The 22,427-nt window shown below is 47.6% G+C and overlaps 1 protein-coding gene across 6 annotated transcripts in view; it reads right to left on the reverse strand.

Annotated features, from left to right (window-relative positions):
• Sfi1 (SFI1 centrin binding protein) overlaps positions 1 to 22,427 on the reverse strand; it is a 57,389-nt gene that overhangs the window by 7,226 nt on the left and 27,736 nt on the right. For all 6 annotated transcript variants that reach the window (XR_001841023.3, XM_039091999.2, XM_063273185.1 and 3 more), the window contains 14 exons: positions 18,616 to 18,772; positions 14,761 to 14,922; positions 12,627 to 12,697; positions 11,304 to 11,396; positions 10,608 to 10,705; positions 8,945 to 9,011; positions 5,706 to 5,836; positions 4,676 to 4,757; positions 4,265 to 4,443; positions 3,679 to 3,754; positions 3,114 to 3,209; positions 2,682 to 2,758; positions 1,654 to 1,756; positions 44 to 140 (listed from right to left, as the gene is read on the reverse strand). Coding sequence is in view for 5 of the 6 variants with exons in the window: in XM_039091999.2 (XP_038947927.1) it covers positions 44 to 140; positions 1,654 to 1,756; positions 2,682 to 2,758; positions 3,114 to 3,209; positions 3,679 to 3,754; positions 4,265 to 4,443; positions 4,676 to 4,757; positions 5,706 to 5,836; positions 8,945 to 9,011; positions 10,608 to 10,705; positions 11,304 to 11,396; positions 12,627 to 12,697; positions 14,761 to 14,922; positions 18,616 to 18,772 (1,489 nt within the window). In the remaining variant the exon portion in view is untranslated. The remainder of the gene's footprint in view (positions 1 to 43; positions 141 to 1,653; positions 1,757 to 2,681; positions 2,759 to 3,113; positions 3,210 to 3,678; positions 3,755 to 4,264; positions 4,444 to 4,675; positions 4,758 to 5,705; positions 5,837 to 8,944; positions 9,012 to 10,607; positions 10,706 to 11,303; positions 11,397 to 12,626; positions 12,698 to 14,760; positions 14,923 to 18,615; positions 18,773 to 22,427) is intronic.

Here is a 22,427-nt window from a genome sequence, read left to right on the forward strand (position 1 = left end):
ACAGCACACTCCTCGAGTCACTGTTCCCACAGGCCTCTCTTACCCCTGTCCAGTGCTTTCCGGGCCTCCCTGAGGGCAGCTGCCTCCTTTTGTCGGTAATATATCTTCACTGATGTAACCTCCCGCCACTGGACCAGGACCTGTGGACGGGCAGGAAAAGACAGTGGTCATTTCATACTTTGATATCAAGGTCACACTGTGACCAATGCTGGGTCCTCTAGGGGAAAGACCTGAGGAGTTAACAGTTGGCTCTCAAGCACATCTAGGAAGTAGCCAGCCATATGGTCCCTTAAAGGGAAGTCTGACAACTCAAGACACTGGGACTTCCCTATCAGGAGGATTTAAACTTCACACTGTGCCCTAAGAAATGAAGTTGTTACATAGATTATACTCCAGTGTTTTGGTTTCCAAGGCAGGGTTTCTCTGTGCAGCCCTGGTTCTCTGTCCTGGAACTCATTCTGTAGACCAGGTTGGCTTCAGATTCACAGAGATCCACTTGCCTCTGCCTCCTGAGTGCTGGAATTAAAGGCACCACCACCACCTGGAATATCTTTTCTTACACAGGAAACCTAGTAACAAAACCCTTTCTGGGTAGTGTGAGGTGGTGCACACTTTAACCCCAGACCTTGGGTAGCAAAGACAAATAGATTTCTGTGAGTTTGAGGCCAGCCTGATCTACATAGAGAGTTCCAGTCTAGTCTGAGCTACATAGTAAGACCATATCTCAAAAGATAAAACAAAACTCTTTGTGTGGGGTGTGTGCATGTATGTGTGTGTATGTGTGCACATGTGTATGGCTGTAGAGGACCCAAAAATCCAATGTCTTCCTCAGTCGCTCTCCATTCATTCCCTAAGACAAGGTCTCTGAGGCTGAGGCTTCCTGTTCTGGCTGACTAGCTAGCCAGTGAGTTCCCACGATCCTCTCTTACTCTGACTCTAACTCCAGGACAGGAGTTACAGACCCATGCAGCTGTTTCTACCTCAGGTTTGGGAATGTGCGGCTGCTTCGGGCTGTCTGCAGCAGCTGACATGCTCTAGCATGCTCCAGCCTCATGCTCTAGCAGGGGTGTGGTTTGCAGCTGCAGATCCTGTGACGTTTGGAATTCTGGGAACTTTTGGAAGGGTATATAAATGCTAGAGCCCTAATAGGCAGTTGGTGATTGCTGGTCATTCAGGGAGGTTGGCTGTAGTTTGTTAGTAGTTGTGCTCAAAGAAGAAACAAAAGGAAAGAAATGAGATTCATATATCCAGACAAGGAAACGAGGTGGTCTGGGTCATTTCAAAATAGATAACCAAGGACTTCTTGGGAGGCCCCATCTTTCTAGCAAGCCTCGGAGCCATGCAATCTGAGAGCCAGTGGGTAAGATCTGCACAGTCTTCCAACAAGGATTCTGAATCTCAGCAGCCCCCTTGCTTTATTTGAGTTCAGTGCTGCACATGTGTGGAAATACTGGATCTGGTAAGAACTAGTTTGTTCCTGTCTGACACATTTGAATGAACACTGATTCCTATCTCAGCACAAACAGAAATGCCTACAGACATGCGTGTGTGAAAGACAGTCACCCACCCACTGTGGAAGGTTCCTACTAAGTGCCAATTAATAAGGACTGGAATGTGAGCCCCAAGCTCCCTGGAAACCAGTTTGTACCTCACCTTGGAGCACAGAGTCCTGTTGTAGTGGACTCTAGCTTGAGAGGTTTTTTTGGCCCCATCCAAACGGGCCATGGTGTTTTCTCTCCAGCGATGTAACACCCACCTGCAAAGACATGAGTCAGGTGAGGAGAGTGACCGAAGTGTGAATGGGCCTGGGAGGCCTCTGTGAAACACACTTCCCCATGCCTGAGTAAGGACTCTGTGCCTCATGACGCTCAAGTTTGCCTACGCCTAACAACAGATGCTGAGTGTCTGGTCTGCACCAGGCACTAGCTGGGACTTGGTGGCCACCACCGAGTCCTCAGTAGGTACACGATAAAGAGAGCACAGCTGTAACCAGACGATGACACTTCAGGTGATTCACAGTGAGATAAGAGGGGCATGAACCCCAGCGCCTACTTGCTCTCTCGTTCTAGACTGTCTGAGGGACTGGATGGTGCCTTGTGGGAACTTCAGAGGAGTGATGGTGTAAAGTCCACAAGGGCCACGGCCTACACAGTCAGAACAGCCTGTGCTGAACAAGTACAAAGGGGGAGGGGACAGGAGAGTCCAACTGGGAAAGATGAGTTCAGAACTCGGATTATAAGGAGTGGGGTGGGGTGAGAGTTACAGACGGTCCTAGAGGGGCAGACGGTCTGGGACAGACAGTTGGGAGCAGACAGAGAGACTGCAGACTGCAGACAGGAATGGGATGAAATAGTGTACCAGGAGGTACAGAAGGTTAGGGGTGAAGCGTGGAGGAAAAAAGGCTCAGAGCTCGACAAACGGGCTCCTGTGTGGGTCTCTGGTGAGGGGTCCGTATGGGAGTGCCTTCCAGGTTACCTGCTCAGGGCAGATCAAGACATACTGAGGTGAGCCAGAAGATGAGAGGCTTGCTTTGCTGAGGGAAAGCCAGAGTCAAACACTTAAGCAGTAGGAGGCACAGAGGCCACTATCTGCAAGGCCTGAGGCAGGACTGCCCCACCCACCCATACCTGATTCTGGAGGTCTTTCCTAAGCCTGAGAGATCCAAGGCACTCAGGACTCACCACAGCAGCTGCCTGTTGTGCTGTCTTTCCCTGGCTGCAACCTCCTGAAGAACACTCCTCATCCTGTCCTGGTAAACCTGTGGGAGATGAGAAGGACTGGAGGCTGCCCCGGGCCCACACTTCTCTCTGTACAAGTAGGCCTCAGAGGTGTGTTTACCACAGTGGCTGCCATGCCCAGAGCTATCACAGTGGGAAGAGGTTGAAGGTCTCCATTCCAAGGCCGGCACCCATCACCAATATAATGTCCCATAAGGCCCAGCTCCTGGACTCTTAGAAACCAGATTTCAAGGAAGGCTGGCACCCCAGGTAGCACTTTCCAGGGTACCTGATGTTTAGAGCCTTGTCGGATCACTCTGGGAAGGAATGGAAATGCGTCCAGAAGCCTCCCCTACCCCGAACTGAGGAGACCCAGAAGAAAGAACTGGCTCCTACCAGCCACTTCTGCAGAGCCCTGTGGAGCAGGGTGCGCTGGCTGTGCAGGGCTGCACGCTTCAGCTTTTGCTGCTCCTCCATCCTCAGAGCTAGGCCCTGTGCACAGGAAAGAGTGGGGAGGGACTGTGGGCCCAGGCCAGTGGGAGCTCACGGCGGCAGTGCCTCTGAGTTCTCACTCTGTGAGTGAGCTCACATACGGGGAATACACTGAGTCTCAATCTCATCTACAAATACACACACACACACACACACACACACACACACACACACACACCCCTCCTAGGGCTTGGTGGGTGAGCAAGGAGCTGACAGGAAATGCTGGACAGGAGTTGGCTTCAATGTTACACCCTGAGTAGAGTTTCTGTGAGTGGCCAGACCAGGAACGTTCCAGTCAGTAAGTTCAGGTAATTAACAGCCTCGCACACAAAGGACCTTGAGCCGCTACAGTAGCCCTTGTCCAGAGGCATATATATGGAGGTAACCATCTGTCTGTCTGAGTCACGCAGACAAACAGCTCCACCTGTCCAAAAGCCACACTCAGGCTGTGCCCATGCCAAAGCCTTACCTCCCTCCACTTGCTCCAGGCCCAACACAGGAGCCGTACTGAGTGGAAGTGTGAAGCCTGTGCCCTGCCCATCCTCCTGTGGAGAAACAGGAGAAGCTCAGCAGGCGCTAGACTCAAAGTTCTGAGTGCCTCAGAACTCCCCTTTGCAGCCCCGGACCCTCATCCTCACTGAGCTCTGGGAGTGACGGGTTCGCTGAAGAACTGTCTGATGATCTGGGTCTCTCCCAAGAAACACAGAGATTCAAAATTTTTCCCCATGGCTTCAAGGCTGGACATCTCTGCACTAGACACATGGGCTGCATGCACTCCGCCATTGAAGCCTTCTTGTTCTGGTTAAAATTGTCATAACCTGCCCACTAATAAGTGTCTAGCCACCTGATAATGGGCTCATTAGTCTAGGCCTTGCCACTAACCACATGGGTCCCAGGGAGGAAGCACGGTGCAGCTGAGTTTCAGAGCATCAGAGTCCAAAGATAGATTCAAGGTCCTGTCCCCCGTTTAAGCTGACTCTCCAGGACACATCCGGCCCAACCTGACACAACGCCATAGTGGGCACTTGGAGCTCTGGAGTAGAAATGCCACTCACTCCATCCTAAATCCTTGGGTGCTTTCCCTCCAGATGCAGAAAGCCCTCCTGAGCAGCCCGCTGTGGTGGTGGGCAATGGCCATGGCTTGCCGCTGTCGCTCCTGGTGACACGCCGCTGCCCGCTGGTGCCACACGAACCAGAACCTACGCAAGAGCTGCTGCTCTGCCTGCAGCATAGCCTGAGGCAGGGTGGGAGGAAACAGATCAGAGGCTGGAGGAGGCTGTGTCCAGCCGAGAGATGCTTCTCCAGTAGCTGCCCACAAACCCAGCTGACGTTAGCTACAATGTCTAGCCTCTCCCAGGCTCCTGGCCTGCAGGGTGGACCGGATTTGTGTAACTTTCTGAGGAGCACCCCAGGGCAAGTGCATACAGTGGATCCCCCCCCCCCTACACACAAAGAAAGCTACTCACCATTCTCTCAGCCAAGCGGATTTCTCGATGCTGAGACACCTTCTGCCTCCAGAGAGCAAATACTTGCTTCTCTAATGCCTCTCTAAATACACACAAATGAGAAAAACTGACTAGAAGCTAAGCATTTCCAATGGAAGACATTTTTTACTTTATTTTTTAGTTTTTCTGTGTAGCATTTGGCTGACCTGGAACTTACTTTGTAGACTGCACTGGCCTCAAACTCAAGGAGATCCAACTGCCTCTGCATTCTAAGAGCTAGGATTAAAGATGGGCGCCTTTACCACCCTGTGGCTCCTTGGTCTTTCTTTTTTTTTTTTTTTTTTTTTTTTGGTTCTTTTTTTCGGAGCTGGGGACCGAACCCAGGGCCTTGCGCTTCCTAGGTAAGCGCTCTACCACTGAGCTAAATCCCCAGCCCCTCTCCTTGGCCTTTCTAACTCTGTGGGTGACCATTGTTCTAAGACATTGGTTCTCAGCCTTCCTAATGCTGCAACCCTCTAATATAGTTCCCATGTTACGGTGATCACCCCAACTATAAAATTACTTTTATTGCTATTTCATAATTGTAATCTTGCTACTTCTATGAAACATAATGTAAATATTTTTGTTTTCAAATGGCCTAAGGTGACTCCTGTGAAAAGGTCACACACCCCACAGGTTGAGGACTGCTGTGCTAAGACTTGAGAAGACCATGTCTTACAGAACAAGAGCACAGCATTTTAGGGAAATCACACAATGTGAGGCTCCATCAAAGCTCTCATTACAACACTAACAGGAAATTGTACTCAGGAAAGAAGAACAGAGCATAAAACACAATCTGTTCTGAAAACACTTGCCAAAAGGATGGCCGAAGTGTCCCAGGGGAAGGTGTGGCTAATTTTTCTGCTCCGTGAGATCAAAAGGCCCTCATTACTGAAAACCCAGAGGACCAGGGACTAGGGACTGGGAAACAGCGTCACAAAGCCAGGGCATTCCAAAGTCACCAGAGCTACATCAGAGCTGTATGTTCCACACACGGAGCTGCACAGCAGACCTGTGAAAACGCACTGCTCTGGTGTGGAGGGTCCGTCTCTGCTGGTGCCATCGCCAGACTCTGTACCACGTGTAGAAGGCAGCAGGCAGTGCTCGCTGCTGAAAATGACCGAGTGCTCTGGCCTGCAGTGACTGAAGCAAAACAACAAATGACCTCCGGGAGTGTCAGAGGCACACTTAACTTCTCTTCTGACAGAAGATTGCTTCTCATACAAGTTGGAACAGGAAAAGAGAAAGAAAGAAAGAAAGAAACAAGTAGGAACAGAATGAAATCTTATGTTTGATCTTTGCCCATTTGCTATGTTAAAGATGTACCATGAGGGGCTGGACAGATGGCTCAGTGGTTAAGAGCACTGACTGCTCTTCCAGAGGTCCTGAGTTCAATTCCCAGCAACCACATGGTGACTCACAACCATCTGCCATGGGATCTGATGCCCTCTTCTGATGTGTCTGAAGACAGCTACAAGATACTTACAAATAAATCTTAAAAAAAAAAAAAAAGTCTAATGAACTCACAAGCTTAACTTTCCAATTTAGTAACAAGTAGATATTTTACCATTCCACATGTTACTTTTGCTTCTTTGTTTTCTGTATATAGTCCTGACTGTCCTAGAACTCACTCTGTAGACCAGGTTGCCTCAAACTCAGAGATCTGCCTGCCTCTGCCCCTGCAAGTGTTGGGACTAATGGTGTGCACCACAATGCCTGGCCTCATTACTTTTTAAAAGAAACTCACAATGAATAACCTTTTGTTTCCCTAAAACAGAGAGAACTGTGCTCCTGAGATAGCTACATGGACAGGTGACATTTAAGGTGTTTTTAGCAAAAGACTTTTGCAAAGTAGTGGCCAGGGAAGCTCCTGCTGCTCTCTGACTTGTTTCTCCTCCAGGAGCAGGCTGAGCTAGAGGCAAGCAGGGTAAGAGAGACCTGAGCTAGCCGTTCCCACCTGTGCCATCCTGAGAACTCTTTTCCTCTTTCTGGTTTGTTTTCGTGAAACAGGGATCCATGTGGCCTAGGATGGCCTCATACTCACTAAACAGCCAAGAATGACCTTGAACTACTCACTAATCCTCACGTCTCCACCTCACAGGCACTAGGATGACAAGCAAGCAGGCTCTCTTTTTCAAACTACATTTTTGTTTTTGTTTTCATGAGACAAGATGTTATGTAGCCCAGGCTGGCCTGGAACCTGCTGTGTATCTGAGGATAACCTTGAACTTCTTATCCTCTGTCTCTACCTCCTCAGTGCTAGGATGGTGGGTGTGAACCAGCACACCTGGTTACTGTTTTTGAGGTAGTCTCACAATGCAGCCCAAATTAGTCTGAACCTCACTATTAAGACTGGCCTTGAACTTGCAGCAATCCTACCTGTGTTTCTGGGGTGCTGGTATTAGAGGTGTGTACCATTACACCCAGCTTCCAGATAACCAACCAGAAACATTCCCATGTGGTCAAGAACAATTCAGCCATGAGTCAGTAGCACCTTCTGCTGGGCACTGTGCTGGGCTGAGACAGGCATGCCAGGCCCTTAAGAAGCAACAGGCTGGTCAGGTGTGATTATGCTCTCCTTTAAACCCAGTCCTCAGGAAATGTTCTCCACTATATTCAAATCACTAAAAATGGGAACTTTAAAAGTTATTGCGGGGGGCTGGAGAGATGGCTCAGCGGTTAAGAGCACTGACTGCTCTTCCAGAGGTCCTGAGTTCAATTCCCAGCAACCACATGGTGGCTCAAAACCATCTGTAATGGGATCTGGTGCCCTCTTCTGGCCTGCAGTCACATATGCAGGCAGAATGCTGTACATAAAATAAATAAATAGGGGTTGGGGATTTAGCTCAGTGGTAGAGCGCTTGCCTAGCAAGCACAAGGCCCTGGGTTCGGTCCCCAGCTCTGAAAAAAAAAAAAATAAATAAATAAATAAATAAATAAATCTTAAAAAAAAAAAGTCATTGCAGAAGCTGGGCTGTTAGTGCATGCCTTTAATCCCAGCACTCGGGAGGCAGAAGCAGGTAGACTGCTGCCTTTCAGTCCAGCCTGATCTACAGACCGAGTTGGAGGACAGCCAGGGCTATACAGAGAAGCAAACAAACGAACGAATGAACGAAGCAGCAGCTACAGGCTACCTGAAAAGTCAGCACACAACTGTATGCTAATGTTATTTAATCGCACAGGCAGTGACAGGCTAGGGTGGAGGGAGCCCCTACCCTGACAAGGCCATGAGCTACAGAGTTACATGGGGCAGACACACTCAGAACACTTAGGAGTGACTAGCAGCCTGAGAGACAGAGACGGCTTAGGCAGAGTCTGTGCCTAGCTCCAAACTCCCACTCTATCCCACAGTCAGACTGTGGCAGCAGATGACGTCCATGTAGCAAAGAGGGCAGCCAAAACAACTGAGGGAAGTTTAGTCTGTGTCTTCCTCATAGTGCCAAGGACGGCCAAACATGGGCACTTTCCATGAAGGTATCACCAAATGAACCAACCTCCCTATTAAATCTCAATCTGGTAGCAATGTCTTCTACTTAAGGGCCTAAAGAGACGACTCAGCTGTTAAGAGCGGTTCCTGCTCTTCCGGGGTTGTGAACAAGCAACTCTAAACCACTAAGTGGCCTCTGTGGACACTTGTATATCACACACACACACACACACACACACACACACACACACACACACACACCCCTGCACACATCTCTCTCACATGCACACATAGATGAATTTTTTAAAAAGCCTTCATCACTTAGCATTCCAGATACCTGTGCCCAATTGTCAGAAGTGACCTGTAAGTCACACTTCCCTGCCACCCTGGCATGAGGCTGGGGGCACAGGAGTTGTTTTTTGTGTCACAGCTGTACCATCAACACAGGCACAGGGTGTAAGGCAAAGCCAGTGTGTGGTAAGTATCTCTTCAGGGGCAGCTGTGGTGGGACACTCGCATAATCCCAGCACTTTGGGGCTTAAGACAGGAAGGGAGGGGCATCTCAGAAAACAATGGGCCTGAGTATGGACCCAACAGGCTGGGAAGAGCCCATCTTTCCCATCAGCACCTCAGTTCTCCCATCAATGAAGGACTGGGGTTGTACAGACTCCAACACCAGTGAGGGCTGAAGGAGACCCCTGTGATTTCCTAGTCCCCTCCGGCCCAGAACCAGACTTGCTGCACAGGCCTTCCCCGTGCATCTTCCCAAAGCCAGTGAATGCCACTAAGAGACGGTGAGCGGTCTGCTCCAATATGCCCCGTACCTGCAGGCATCTTCTCTTGTGCACATACTGTAGCCACACCCTGACACACTTGCGTAGGACTGTCATCCTGGAACAAAACACAGAAAACCAAAGGACTGCGTACTGATACTGCTGTAAGATTTTATCGTGTTTTTAAGCACCTGTATCTGGGTACAGTTGAGGGTTCAGCGCACCCCATGGACTTAACTTTCAACATTTCCTTGGGGTCTGATTGGTTGGTTAGTTATGTTTGCAGGGCACAGGTGCTAAGCAAGTGGCCGGCCTACCACTGAGCTACACTCCGACGCTTGACAACTCACTTGGAAAGTGAGTAGAGCACCAACCACAGTACGTCCGGGACTTAAGATAGGCAATCTCCGAACTTCTTGGAGTTATGGCCAAACCCCAGGGCTGATCTCCCTTCCATGTAATGATACCAGATGTGAGAATAAAATGCTTGATTTTGTAAACAAGGTCTTAGAATAGAGGCAGACCTTGACAACTCTCAATTGAATTTTTCTTTCTTTTTCAGTTTTATGTGTCTAAGTGTTCGTCTGCATGTATGTGTGTGCCAGTATATCTAGTGTCCACAGAGGGCATTGGGTCCTCTGGAACTGGAGTTACAGATGGTTGCTAGTCACTCTGTGGGTTCTGGGAATTGAACTTGGGACAGGCTCTGAAAGAGAAATCTGTGTTCTTCAGTGCTGAGCCATCTCTCCAGCCCAAAATATTAGGATTCTTATTGGGTCATTAAAAATGTGCTCTGAAGCTGGGGAGGTGGTTTGGTGGGGGAATGCCTGTGTAAAGCACTGGGCTGGATCCCTAGAACAATCAATCAATCAATCATAAAATGTAAAACACTCTAAAACTGGGCACTAACTGCAGATTACACTGGTGACACCCTGAGCTGAGGAAGGGAAGGAGTCAAGACATTATTTAATATACAAACTGGGCTCTGGCTTGGAAGTAGAGGACCTATAAAATTTTCATTTTATACTTTCTTTTTATATATTGTTAATTTTCGATATTTCATGTATTTAACAGGACGACTAGCTCTAAACAATCAAGGACATTCCCTATTTCCTGATAGACTGAGCCCCAAATGTCTTCCTAACCTGTCCATTTAACATTTACATTTCACAGGGTCCTTTTTCTCTTTATCTTTTGCCTATGCTAAGCACTTGCTGCTGAGCTCTGCCACCAGTCACACACACCAAAGGCTTGCAGAAGGGAAGCAGTGGCAGTGACCACATAGACTCATCCAGTGGTAGTCAAGACTCGGTACAAATGGCATCATTTCACCCACCTCCCCTCACCCTGCCAAAAGCAAACTTAGGAGCCATTATGAATAGTGTGGCTTTCATCAAGATAAGGCCCTTACAGTTTTTTGTTTGCTTGCTTGTTTTCTGTGTTTTATTCCAGGTGATAGTCCTGTGTGCCAGGGTATAATATGATATGTGCACAAGAGAAGATGCTTGTATACACAGGTCTCACTGTGCCTCCCTGGCTGTTCTGGAGCTTGCTGTGCAGACCAGAGTACTGGGATTAAGGGCCCTGTCCACACCTGGCTAAAAGACCTTTCTAAGTCTGGCGCTAACTCGTGCCAGAGTAATTGTTCTTGGACAACCCTGCATCGAAATAACCAGGTGTCCCTACAAAGGCCAAGGCTGAAGCCAGCTCCTACCTGTAGTGGCTCTGGGCTGCAAGCAGTGAGGGGGGCTGTACCCTCTCCTCCCTCTGTTCAACTCGAGACTGCCAGAGGTTCCAGAACCTGTGGAGCAGCTTCAGAAAGACAAGAAGAAAACTGAGTTTATCACGCTAAGAGAGAGGCCTCTCGGTGTAAGCGCTGACACCAGCTCACTGTGAGTAGATCACTATACCATGCTCTGGTTACTGTGCACTTAACCATTGAGGAAAGACAATCCACACTCAGAAATAAAACCAGTGAAGAGAGCAGTTGCCACTGATCAACACACCACTGAGAAACTGACTACAGCAGAAACCTAAAACAACCTCCCCCGCACAGGACTACACAGGGTTTGTACTATCTAGCAATACACTGGTTCAAGCCAGTCCCTAACATCTAAGTCAAGTATTGGGGTTTTTTTTTAGCAAACTGGAGTAAGGTGGGGTGAGTAGGGAAAACTAAAAAAGGCTGAAACAAACTTCTCTATCAGTAGGTACAGACTAACAAAGAAAACAGTGTTTGTTATCTTGGAGTCTAAAATCTAAATGAAGTACTGTGCATAGTAGTGCACACCTGTAATTCCAGGACTTGAGGACCGTGAATTCAATACCAGCCCAGACAGTACAGTGAGCTTGAGGCCAGCCTGAGCTAGCCATACATCAAAGCCCTGTTTGGGAGGGCGGGGACTCTTACTGTAGTATCGCGCAGCTGGTGAGCAAGGCTCTTTCTCATTCGCTTTAGTCGGGCCCGGGTCACGTTGTCTTTGAAGGCTCTAAAACAAGAATGCTACACAGAGAAAGGACAGGAGGGGTTGGTTAGAAAGGTGCATTAGGATCTGTAGAAGTATGAACAAGGAAAGCATCACTGGAAGCCAGTGTTATTCAGGGCCGCTCCAGGTCTCTGCAGTTTCTCTACCATGTTCCTAATAGAAGCTAGTTTAAGTCTCTCAGTAACACTGGCTTCACAGGAAAACACAATGTCGCCTCTAACTAGACCCATATAAGAATTCTAAAAGGTTAAATATTGGCTAGGCAGGGTGATACATGCCTCTAATCCCAGAGTTGGGAACCACCTAAGAGTTAATGTATATATACATTTACATAATTATAAAAGTTCAAGAATGAACTCAGGTGAATCTGAGATGGTTGGGATTCATTGTCACCTTGTCAGAATCTATAATTATCTGGGGGATGGGCATCTGTCCCTGCCTATGGAGGACTGTCTTCCTCGTATTAACTTACATGGGAGGACCAGACTCACTCCTGGCTGGGACCCAGACCTGTGTAAGTAAAGAAGGGGGCTGACCAGTTGTTTCAAGCTCTTGCGGCCCTGACAGACGTCAACCTGTTTAAATGAATTCTTTTCACTTCAGAGTCACTTGTACTGGGACATTTTATCAAAGCAAAAGCAAAAGACACCAGGATAGAATCCTCGGGACCGGGTTGGGGATTTAGCTCAGTGGTAGAGCGCTTGCTTAGGAAGCGCAAGGCCCTGGGTTTGGTCCCCAGCTCCGGAAAAAAAAAGAAAGAACCACGTTCGCAACTCTGTCACCATTGCATACATACTAAGTAAGCAAGTGCCAGGGAGAAGAGGTTAGACAGAGCTAAGGGGTTTTTACACTATGTTCTATGGCTAGACAGAGTTACAGGTATTTAGCATGTCTGTGGAACACCAGGGGCTCCTAAAAACCTCTGAAGACCAGCTCCTGAGGGAGGGGCAGCCCACAAAACAGGAACCAACACTCCAGACCTTGACACAGGTTTAGGATGAAGACTTTGATCTGGGTTACACATTAGGAATCTACCACTCGAGAGGTCTACTGTAAAAACCCCAGGATCAGATCCCCTCTAAGGTTCCCTTCAACTCCAAATCTCTGACTCCACTCATTACTTTCTCAGTTTCAAAATGTGAACACAGACTACAGCTAACTCAGAACCAGCTGCGGCCAGGGGCTAGTACGGAGCAGGAGCCCTGGGCACACGCCTCCATGGCTGCCCCAGACTCTGGAACTCTTACCAGCAGGCAGTGTTGGTGGTGCTCTGCCGCTGCCTCACGCTGGGCAGCCTCTTCTTCCTGTAGCAGCATGTCTGCCAGAAGTTAAGGCCTCCAGTTTAACAAGCTTTCTACCCAACACAATACGGGGCCTGGCTCTAAGCATAACAGGCCTGCTGAGAGGGCTGACAGTCACCTCTGTCTCCTCCTGGTGACCCAGGGAAGTTCTACCAAGGAGCCAGGTCATGCCAGTCTTCTCCTGATGCCTATTTGATGCAAGGCAAAGTACCTGAGGTTACTCGCTATCACTTCTGTGAGCATTTGGAATCATCATCTCACAAGCAGAGCTTGCATTGTTTGGCATCACGATCCAGTCAGATGGCTGAGCTAGAAGCTTCGGTTTTCAGATCTTTTCTCATCCCACACTCGAGTACTCAGCTACTGACCCATCTCTCTGCTCTGCCCTCAACGCTCTCTCACAGCCCACTCCTCTTGAGTTGTCCCTCACGACTGCACAGAGCTGGCCTCTCTGGGCAAGTCTCTCTCCTCTATCCAGGACCATCTTCTCTTTACAATAATTCAAATGGCATGTATCTCTGCGTTTGCATGTATGTGCATGGTCAACTTGCAGGACTGCGGTCTTCCTTCAAACTCAGGCGATGAGATTTGTCAGCAGGCTATCTCACTGGCCCTAGAACATCTTTCCTGAAGCATAAGTGTCAGTGCACTGATGCCAGTGAATACTCAACTCTTCGGAAGCCGTGAGTGCATCAGGATAGCGTGGGGCACAGAGAGCTCTATGACAGACCCCAGCCCACACTGACCCTCTCCTGAGCCACAGCCACCACTTTGTTTTTTTATTTGAGACAAGGTATCATAACCTTGGCTGTCCAGGAACTCATTAGGTAGACAAGGCTGACCTCAAACCCAAAGAGATTTGCCCGTGTCTGTCCTGAGTGCTGAGACTCAAGGCATATGCCACCTGGCCACCACATTTTTTTACATATATAACTTTTTTTTAATGATCACTGGTATTTTGCCTATATGTATGTCTCTGTGAAGGTATCAGAGCCCTGGATCTGGAGCTACAGACAGATGTGAGCTCCCATGTGATTGCTGGGAATTGAACCTGGGTCTTCTGGAAGAGCAGTCAGTGCTCTTAATTGCTGAATCGTCTCTCTAGCCCGCTATTAACATATTCTTGAACATTAGTATTTTCATCAATAAGCCTGTGTGAGATCCCAGTCTCTGCCAGAAGAACCTGAGGTCACCTGGAACTTACATTCAGATGCTCCTTTCTTGCCTGAACCTCCTATGATGCTGAAAAAATTTATTAAGAGAAAAAAAGGCTGGGCTGGAGAGATGGCTCAATGGTTAAGAGCACTGACTGCTCTTCCAGAGGTCCTGAGTTCAATTCCGGTGGCTCACAACCATCTGTAGTGTGATCCGATGCCCTCTTCTGGTGTGTCTGAGGACAGTGACAGGGTATTCATATACTTAAAAAATAAACAGATCTTTAAAAAATAATCTGAGCCAGGGTCTGGAGCCAGGGTCTGGGGGGTGTGGTCGTGCCAGCCTTGCTCCTGAGTGCTGGGCACACAGGATGGTTCCCATACCAACCTCTAGTAGCACCATCTCCCCATATTGTCAAGACCCACTTTCATACCTGTTTTCCCACTGGCCAATGACTGCTGTGAGACTTCAAGTTTCCCTCGTGTGCTGATTAGTTTTTTTCTAAGTTCAACACGGCCAGCATGATTTAGAAAGAGGGACTCTCAACTGAGAAATTGCCTCCATCCAACTGGCCTGCAGGCAAGTCTGTGGGACATTTCCTTGATTAAGGGCTCAGGTGGGAGGGCCCAGACTCCTGTAAGTGGTCCCACCCCTGGGCAGGTGGTCCTGGGTTGTTTAAAGAGCAGACTGAACAAGGCTTGGAAAGCAAACCAGCAAGGATCCCTCTCCTCTCCAAGTTGCTGCTGGTCCTGGTGTTTATCACAGAAATGGAAACCTAGCTAGCTCACCAAACACAAGAAACTAAGCTGAAGTTGAAATGAGTCGACCTGAATGGACAATGCAAGGATGCGTGAGAATCTAAGGCATCCAGATCCTCACACTGAGGACACCCTGAGGGGATGGACAGGCCAGTGCCAAAGGATACAGTGCTTCCAGTGGGCAAAGGCCCTTCGCAGGACCATCTTCCTGGCCAGCTTCGCCACCAGGGCCTGGTGGGCAGACAAGCTCTGCCTCCACTCCCAGGCCCACTGCCAGTCACAGAAATGTATCTGGAGCACAGTAATGCGGTGGAACTGTACAGCCATCTCTGCAACAGAGAAATAACTCTTGGGTGCTGCTCCCCAAGCAGGGAGAGGTCACAAATGTTGCACCCTACTTACTGACAGTGAGCAGGATTCAAGATCGCTCCTACAAAGAATTCTTACTAAAGGTTTTAAGTCGACAGCGTAGTTCATTGATAGTGTGTGCTTAGAGCATATGAGGCTCCTTTGGGTCAACCCCAAACACAACACAAAAGAGTTGTCTAGATACTAGAAGGATATTGGAACTTCTTGCGTGATTCCGTCTCCAAGAAAAGAGGTGTATAATTTTAGGGAAGGGTGATAGCTCATCCTGATTATCAAGTTTACACATCTGGGAAGAGGGAATTGGTTGATTATCTCCATCAAATTGAACTGTGGCATGTCTGTGAGGCATTTTTTAAATTAGTAACGGATTGATATGGGAGGCCCAATGCATCATGGGTGGTATCTCAGTACTATCCCTGGGAGGTGGGTCTGGCCCTTATAAGACGGTGAGTGAGTGAGCCAGAGGGAAGGAGGCAGGCCAGGAAGCAGCACTTCTCCATGGTCTCTGCTTCAGTTACAGCCTCCAGGTCCCTGCTGACTTCCCTCAGTAATAATAGACTGCAACCTATAAGCCAAATAAACGCTTTCTTTCTCCAAGTTGGTTTGGTCATAGCGTCATCACAGCAACAGAAACCAAACCAAGAGAGGAATGTGCAGGGGCTGGGGATTTAGCTCAGTGGCAGAGCGCTTGCCTAGGAAGCGCAAGGCCCTGGGTTCGGTCCCCAGTTCCGAAAGAAAGAACCAAAAAAAAAAAAAAAAGAAAGAAAGGAATGTGCAATAAAAAATCTCCTCCCTGGCCAGGCAGTGGTGGCGCAACTTTCAATCCCAGCACTCAGAAGGCAGAGGCAGGTGGATCTCTGTGAGTTTGAGGCCAGCCTGGTGTGCAAAGTGAGTTCTAAGATAGGCAGGGCTACACAAAGAAAAAGCAAATGATAAAATTTTCTCCCCAAGGGATGAGGCTTCTAGCTCACTGCTGATAGTCAAGAAATGGTAACTGACGTTTTGAAAGATACTGTTTGGTTTCTCCCTCGACGTGGAGGGTTCCCCTGCAGCGTCACACTGGCAAAGGCCTCCTGAGCATTCTGCCTGCTGCCCCGAGCCACAGAGTACACATCCTTCCAACACCGAGCAGCTGACAGCTGCTAAACGGAGACCTCTAGATAGGCCGTAGCTGGAGGCTTGCGATTAGAGTTCATCATGCTAAATAGCCCAAAAGCCTTTGTTCCCTAGCCCTGGGCAACTAAAGAGTTGGTCTACCACCACGATGCCCAACAGATACCAGAAACTTGCCAAGGCGGTGTTGGCTAGGAGGTAAACGGGATTCACTTGGACAAGAGCCTGAGAGCCTAACCTAGAGTCCAGTCCAGTGTTTGATTAATTTCTGTGTGAACTCAATAAAGCTTGTTTACAAAATCATCAGTGAGCATGCTCCTGAGGTGACCTGGACCAGCAGGCTGCTCTTAGTGACAGAGTCTAAGCGGGGAGGAGGCCAGGAGATGACAGGATAAAGAAGATAGAAAAGCTAGGGTCAGGAAGACTTTAATAGCCTTATTCCAAGTATACTCCTAGTTATAGAGAAGGGAAAAAAAAGCCCTGGGCCAACTGATTCTAAAACCACAATAATGGGGTCTGTGAGAATTCCATAGTACCAACTTTTCACAGAATCTGTGATATGTTAAATTTTTCTTTCCTTTTCACTTAAAAAAAATATCCAAAACATTTTAACATCATAAATTATATGCTTTTGCATAAGGGAAGACAAACTCAAATAATCCAAGAGTCTAGTGAAGGCTGGGCTGAGCCCAGACTTTCCCTGAGTCTAGGATGTACCGAAAAGGAAGATGACTTCCGATCTAAAGTCAGAACATGCTTGGCAGAAGTGGCCTGGGTCAGGGCCTTTGGGGATTGTGGCTTTAGATCCCAAGAACCCAAGTCTTCCACCTTTGTCTCTGTGTTCTTAAGACACCCTACGATGCCTTGTACAACGGTGCTTATTAGCGTCCCAATTGGCTCCATTACATGACAGTTTCTGCTACTTCTGTCCCATTTCTCCCATGGAACTGTATACAAGATGCTTTACTTCCCAACAAGCTCACCTGGCCTGAGACTAGCTTGTGCAAGATCCCACCTGTTCTATCTCTTTATTTTCCCATCTCCTGGCCACCTCTCACTTAGGACCTTGTCACTAAAGAAAAGCCTGCTGGTCCAGGTCAAGTATCAGAAAATGGCTCACTAAGTAAAAGTAAGCATGTGACAGCATCGGGCATGGTGGCCCACACCTCTCAGAAAGCAAAGGCAGGCAGATCTCTGTGAGCTCAAGGCCAGTAAGGACCACACAGTGAGACCTGTCAGCACTACATGGTAATATCCTGCCTCGAAACAAAAAACAAATACGAAAGTCGTCTACCTTATCTTTGCTTGCAGCAGCTCTCCTTCCTGTTCCTCACCCCTGAAAATGTAGACCAGGTTGGCCCGACCCACTCCTGAACTCAGCTATGAGGTTAATCTCTGCTCAAGTGCTGTTGAACTGGACAGTGATGAACAAGAGCCTTGGCTTGGTGGTCTCGCATGCTATGCTCACTGTCTAGCTACAGCTTCTAAGCCAGGACCACTTCAAGGGACACAGTCAAGCTATGTTACAGCGGGGCTGCCCGAGTTGGGGTGGCTGGATTGGGGCTGTTTGGGGGTCTCATCACCAGTTATGCCAGGAACTCTTCTCCAAAGCAACAGCTCCTCTCCTCTGTGGTTCTGTGCTTGGCCCTCTCAGAAGCCGTGGGACTCTTGCCTAACAGCAACTTTTCTCATCAGCTTCAACCTGTGAAGCAGCTGTGCCCACCTCTGCCTGCCACAACCTTCCTCCAGGGTCTCCTCTAACCTGTATGTTCTTTTCCCTGTACTCTCTCAGGGCATCTGGGGAAGTGGCTGGCTCAGAGTTTGACAGAAAGGAGATTAATAAATATTGTATTAAAAGACAAAAAAAGGCAAGTCATTCTAAAAATACAAATAATCAACTAAAACTAACATTCCTGATAAAGGTGTAATACAGTGTAAAAACAAGCACAAAAAAAACTGGTAAATAACATTATATCTATCGAAATAGCCCCATTTGAAATAAAATATATGTAGTAATCATAATACATTAACACAATTTGAATTAAAATCAGGCATGTTAATAAAAGCCAAAATGGGAGACTGAAGAGTTGGCTCAGTGGTTAAGAACACTGGCGGATCTTCCAGAGGACCAGGGTTCAATTCCCAGCAAACACATCGTGGCCCACAACCATCTGAAGTGGGGTTTGATTCCTTTTCTGGTGTGCATGAAGTCAGGACACTTATATAAAGACTATAAATGAATACGTCTTAAAAACTAAAAAAAAGCCAAAAGGAACTAAATGAGAACCAAGGATGATGAACTTTTCTTCTAAATTTCTTGTCATCACAATTGAGGTGTAATATATTCTGTTTTCGGGGTTGGGGATTTAGCTCAGTGGTAGAGTGCTTGCCTAGCAAGCGCAAGGCCCTGAGTTCGGTCCCCAGCTCCGAAAAAAAGAAAAAGATATATATATATATTCTGTTTTCTCTTCCTGAAGGGCCACAACAATGGGAGAGCCATCTGCTCAGGCCTGACTTGGGAGCCTAGGCTTCCAACTCACCATTCTGCCATCTCTTCACCCTGCAGATACGGAGGTATTTAAGCCAAGCCTTCAAAGTTCTCTGCTTCTGCCAGCGCTGATGGTGTCTCACAGCAGTGGCCACCTTCCTTCTCTCTCGCTGGCTAATGAGAAGCTGTTCTTGCCATCGCAGCCAAGCCTGCAAAGACCAGATCAGGAAGTCAACGTCATTCAAAGCCACACGGTGAACCTGAGCCTAGCCTGGGCTATATGAGACTCTGCCTCAAACAGGACTGGGGGTGTGGGGAGGGGTGGGGAAGGGAGGAAGACATTACGAGTACAAAAAAAGAGAAGTTGTACAAAGTAATTTTCAAGTACACAGTGGAGTCCAAGAAAGCTTCTGAACTACATAGTGCCAGCTGGGCTGGTGAGTAACTGAGGAAAGACAGGAAATTGTTCCTAAATACACATGGGAGGAAGGAAAGATGCATGCTATGGAAACTTAGAGAACCATGAGATGAATCAAATGGAGTGAGCACTGATGTTGACGGCTGTTCTGTTTTAAATTTCAATGACACTTCATTGCAAACATGGGTCATAAAAATGTTGTCCTGAAAAAAGGAATAATGAGAAGACTGGAGAGATACTCAATGGTTACTACTCTTGGAGTGGACCCAGGTTAAGTTCCTAGCAGCCACAACGTAATTCAAAGACATCTGTAACTCCAGTTCTAGACGTTCTGATGCCCTCCTCTGGCCTTTATGGGTACCAGGCACATACATGGTGCATAGGCATAACACACACTAACTAACACACACTAACACACACACACACACACACACACACACACACACACACACACACTTCGAACTGTTGGCATACTTTATATGAAGGTATGTCTCTGAATATCCAATTGTTAATTGTCCCAGCAGAGAGCTAAGTACTAGCCTGATCTTGGTACTGTTGTTCCTATGGCCCATTACTGCCTCATATTTTGTAAACCTTCATCTTTCTTTACTTGACTACTACTGGATGTAATAGAGTTGATTGGCCAATAGCTGAGCAGGAAGCGGAAGATGGAATTCTAGGCAGACATAGGAACTCTGGGAAAAGAACTGAGATGCAGGAGTCAGCCAGCAGATACAGAGGTAGACAGATGAACCAGAGTGGAGCAGAGGCCGACCTGGCCACCGGTCAGGACACAGGCCAGGACTAACCAGGATGGAGTAGTCAGGAGACTGCCCAGCTAAGGCCTAGCTTTAAAATACCAATAAGTCTATGTGTCGTTGTTAATATATCTGGTGGGTCCAAAAAAGTCCCATTGTATCATACACACAAACACAATAATGAAATCAAATGACAAAAACCAGGGACGCTTTGGGGTATGACACAGTAAATTCATATTCAGGATGAATGTAGTCTGCCTTTTCTTTGAAAGTGAGGAGGATGCCTATTATCAAGAGGCCCTTTCTCTTACATTTCAGGAGGCGTGCCTGTTAATGGTGAGGGTTGACAATGGGATCCCTTACAATTATTCACAAATGTGCACCCGGAAGGTGTCACATATCTGCAGAGAAAACACCTGGCCTAGTTTGAAGATAAACAAAGATTTCATATCTCCTTTTTCTAATACTGCAATGCCTCTTCCTTCCCTCTCCTAGGTAAATACTATTCTCCCTAGTTACCCACCCCCACCCCATCCCCAAATAAGGCAGCAGGCTAGAAAGATGGATGGCTTGGTGGTTGAGAGTGAGTGCTGTGTTTGGAGAGGACCCAAGCTCAGCTGCCAGCACCCACGTTGGGAGTTTCACAACCATTTGTAATTATAGCTCCAGGAGATCTGGTGTACATTCCTGGATTCTGTACACACACACACACACACACACACACACACACACACACACACACACACAAAGAAAGAAATCTTTTTTTCAAAAGGCAGTCAAGAGAATTCCCTGTACCAGATACTCCCCTACCGACTCTGCCTGCCCTGTGCCAGCCAAACCACAAAAATCCCAGTCAAAGGCCGCCCTACTATGGCCACTTCTCTTACTCCTGTACACTCAGCACTCACTTCCTACTAGCTTTGAGAAACCAGTGGATAAATGTACTATTTTTCTCCTATTGCAAATAAAATAAAAAGAAAATGCCCTTTAGGACGTGACAATGCACTCTAGATCAGACACCAAGATAGCAATGTATGCTTTTATTTCTTTTCCTTTTCTTTTTAAGTTTTTTATTGTTGCTTTTGTTTGCCTTGATTTTTTTTTTTTTCAAGATAGGGCTTCTCTGTATAACCTTGAGTGCCCTGGAACTTTGTAAACCACGCTGGCCTCAAACTCAGAGATCTGCCTGTCTCTTCCTCCTCAGTGCTGGGATTAGAGGTGTGCACCACCATGTTTGCTTCTTTTTAAAGTTTGTGTGTGTGCATGCACAGGCGCCTTCAGAGTCCAGAGGCATTGGATCCCTGCAGCTGAAGTTAGGTGGTTTTGAATTACCTGACATGGGTGTTAGGAATTGGATGTGGGTTCTCTACAAGAGCAGCAGGCCCATTTCTCCAGGCCTCCTTTTTCTTTCTTTTTGAGCAGGATCTCACTATGTATCTCTGACTGGGTGAACTAACATACAGTTTTAATATGAACTATATGTTACACATTGTCACATCAATATGAAATGCATTGGAAATAATGACATTGTTGCTATGTAAAAGAAAGCTTTTTCATTTTAAAGCTACAACCAAAGTAGATTTAGGGTATATGCTACGTGCACGATTTGAAGTGGCTCAAAAAAAATTAAGCACAAACTAGGCAGAGTGCCACACCCCTGTGCCCTCAGTACTTAGGCGAGAGCAAGAGGAGGGCATCGGAGGCTCGGATGGCTTACATGAGGCCCTGTCAGAGAAAGAACTCTGTTTACTCTCAAACTGGTGTGACAGCTCCCGCTTGTAACCTCAGTATTTGGGAGGCTGAGGCAGGAGGATCTCGAACTTGAGGCCACCACGGTCCTCAGCATAATTTTATTATTTTTAATTATATATGTGTGCATGTGTGCAGGTGCCTGTGCAAGCCAGAGGAGTCAGATGCCCTGGAGGTGGAATTACAGGGAGTTGTGAGCTACCAAGATGGGTGCTAAGAACTGAACTCTGGAGATGGGGAGATGGCTCAGTAGTTAAGAGCACCAACTGCTCCTCCAAAAGTCCTGCGTTCAATTCCCAGCAACCACATGGTGGCTCACAACCATCTGTAATGAAATCTGATGCCCTCTTCTGGTGTGTCTGAAGACAGCTACAGTGTACTCACATACATAAAATAAATAAATCTTAAAAAAACAAAAACAAAAACTGAACTCTGGTCCTCTGGAAAAGCAGTGCATGCCCTTAACCGCTGAGCCATCTCTCCTGGTCCCTCCCCACTTTTCCTGAATATTTAAAAAGGAATAAAAAATATATTTGAATGTTTGTCAAAACATGAAGAATGAGGTAGGTGTTGGTGGTACAAACCTTTAATCCTAGTACTGGGGTGGGGGAAAGGCAGTTGGATCTCTGTGACCCTGGCCTACAAAGTGACCAGGATAAAGAAGAAGAATGGCTGGGCATGGTGTGGCAAGCCTTTAATCCCAGAACTTGGGAGGCAGAGGCAAGGGGATCTCTATGAGGTCAAGGATGGCCTGGTCTATGTAGTGAATTTCAGGACAGCCAGGGCTACATAGTGAGACCCTACCTCAAAACAAACGCCCACGAGGAACGGGTTAGACAGGCTGAGCAGTATGTGTCATCCATTTTCCTGCGACTCGGGATCTGAAGACCCAGCACCCAGTGCAAAGGCTCACCCTGAGCCATGCAGCTGGCACTTGCT

The sequence above is a fragment of the Rattus norvegicus genome, chromosome 14, assembly GCF_036323735.1.
Source record: "Rattus norvegicus strain BN/NHsdMcwi chromosome 14, GRCr8, whole genome shotgun sequence".
NCBI classification, from domain to species: Eukaryota; Metazoa; Chordata; class Mammalia; order Rodentia; family Muridae; genus Rattus; species Rattus norvegicus.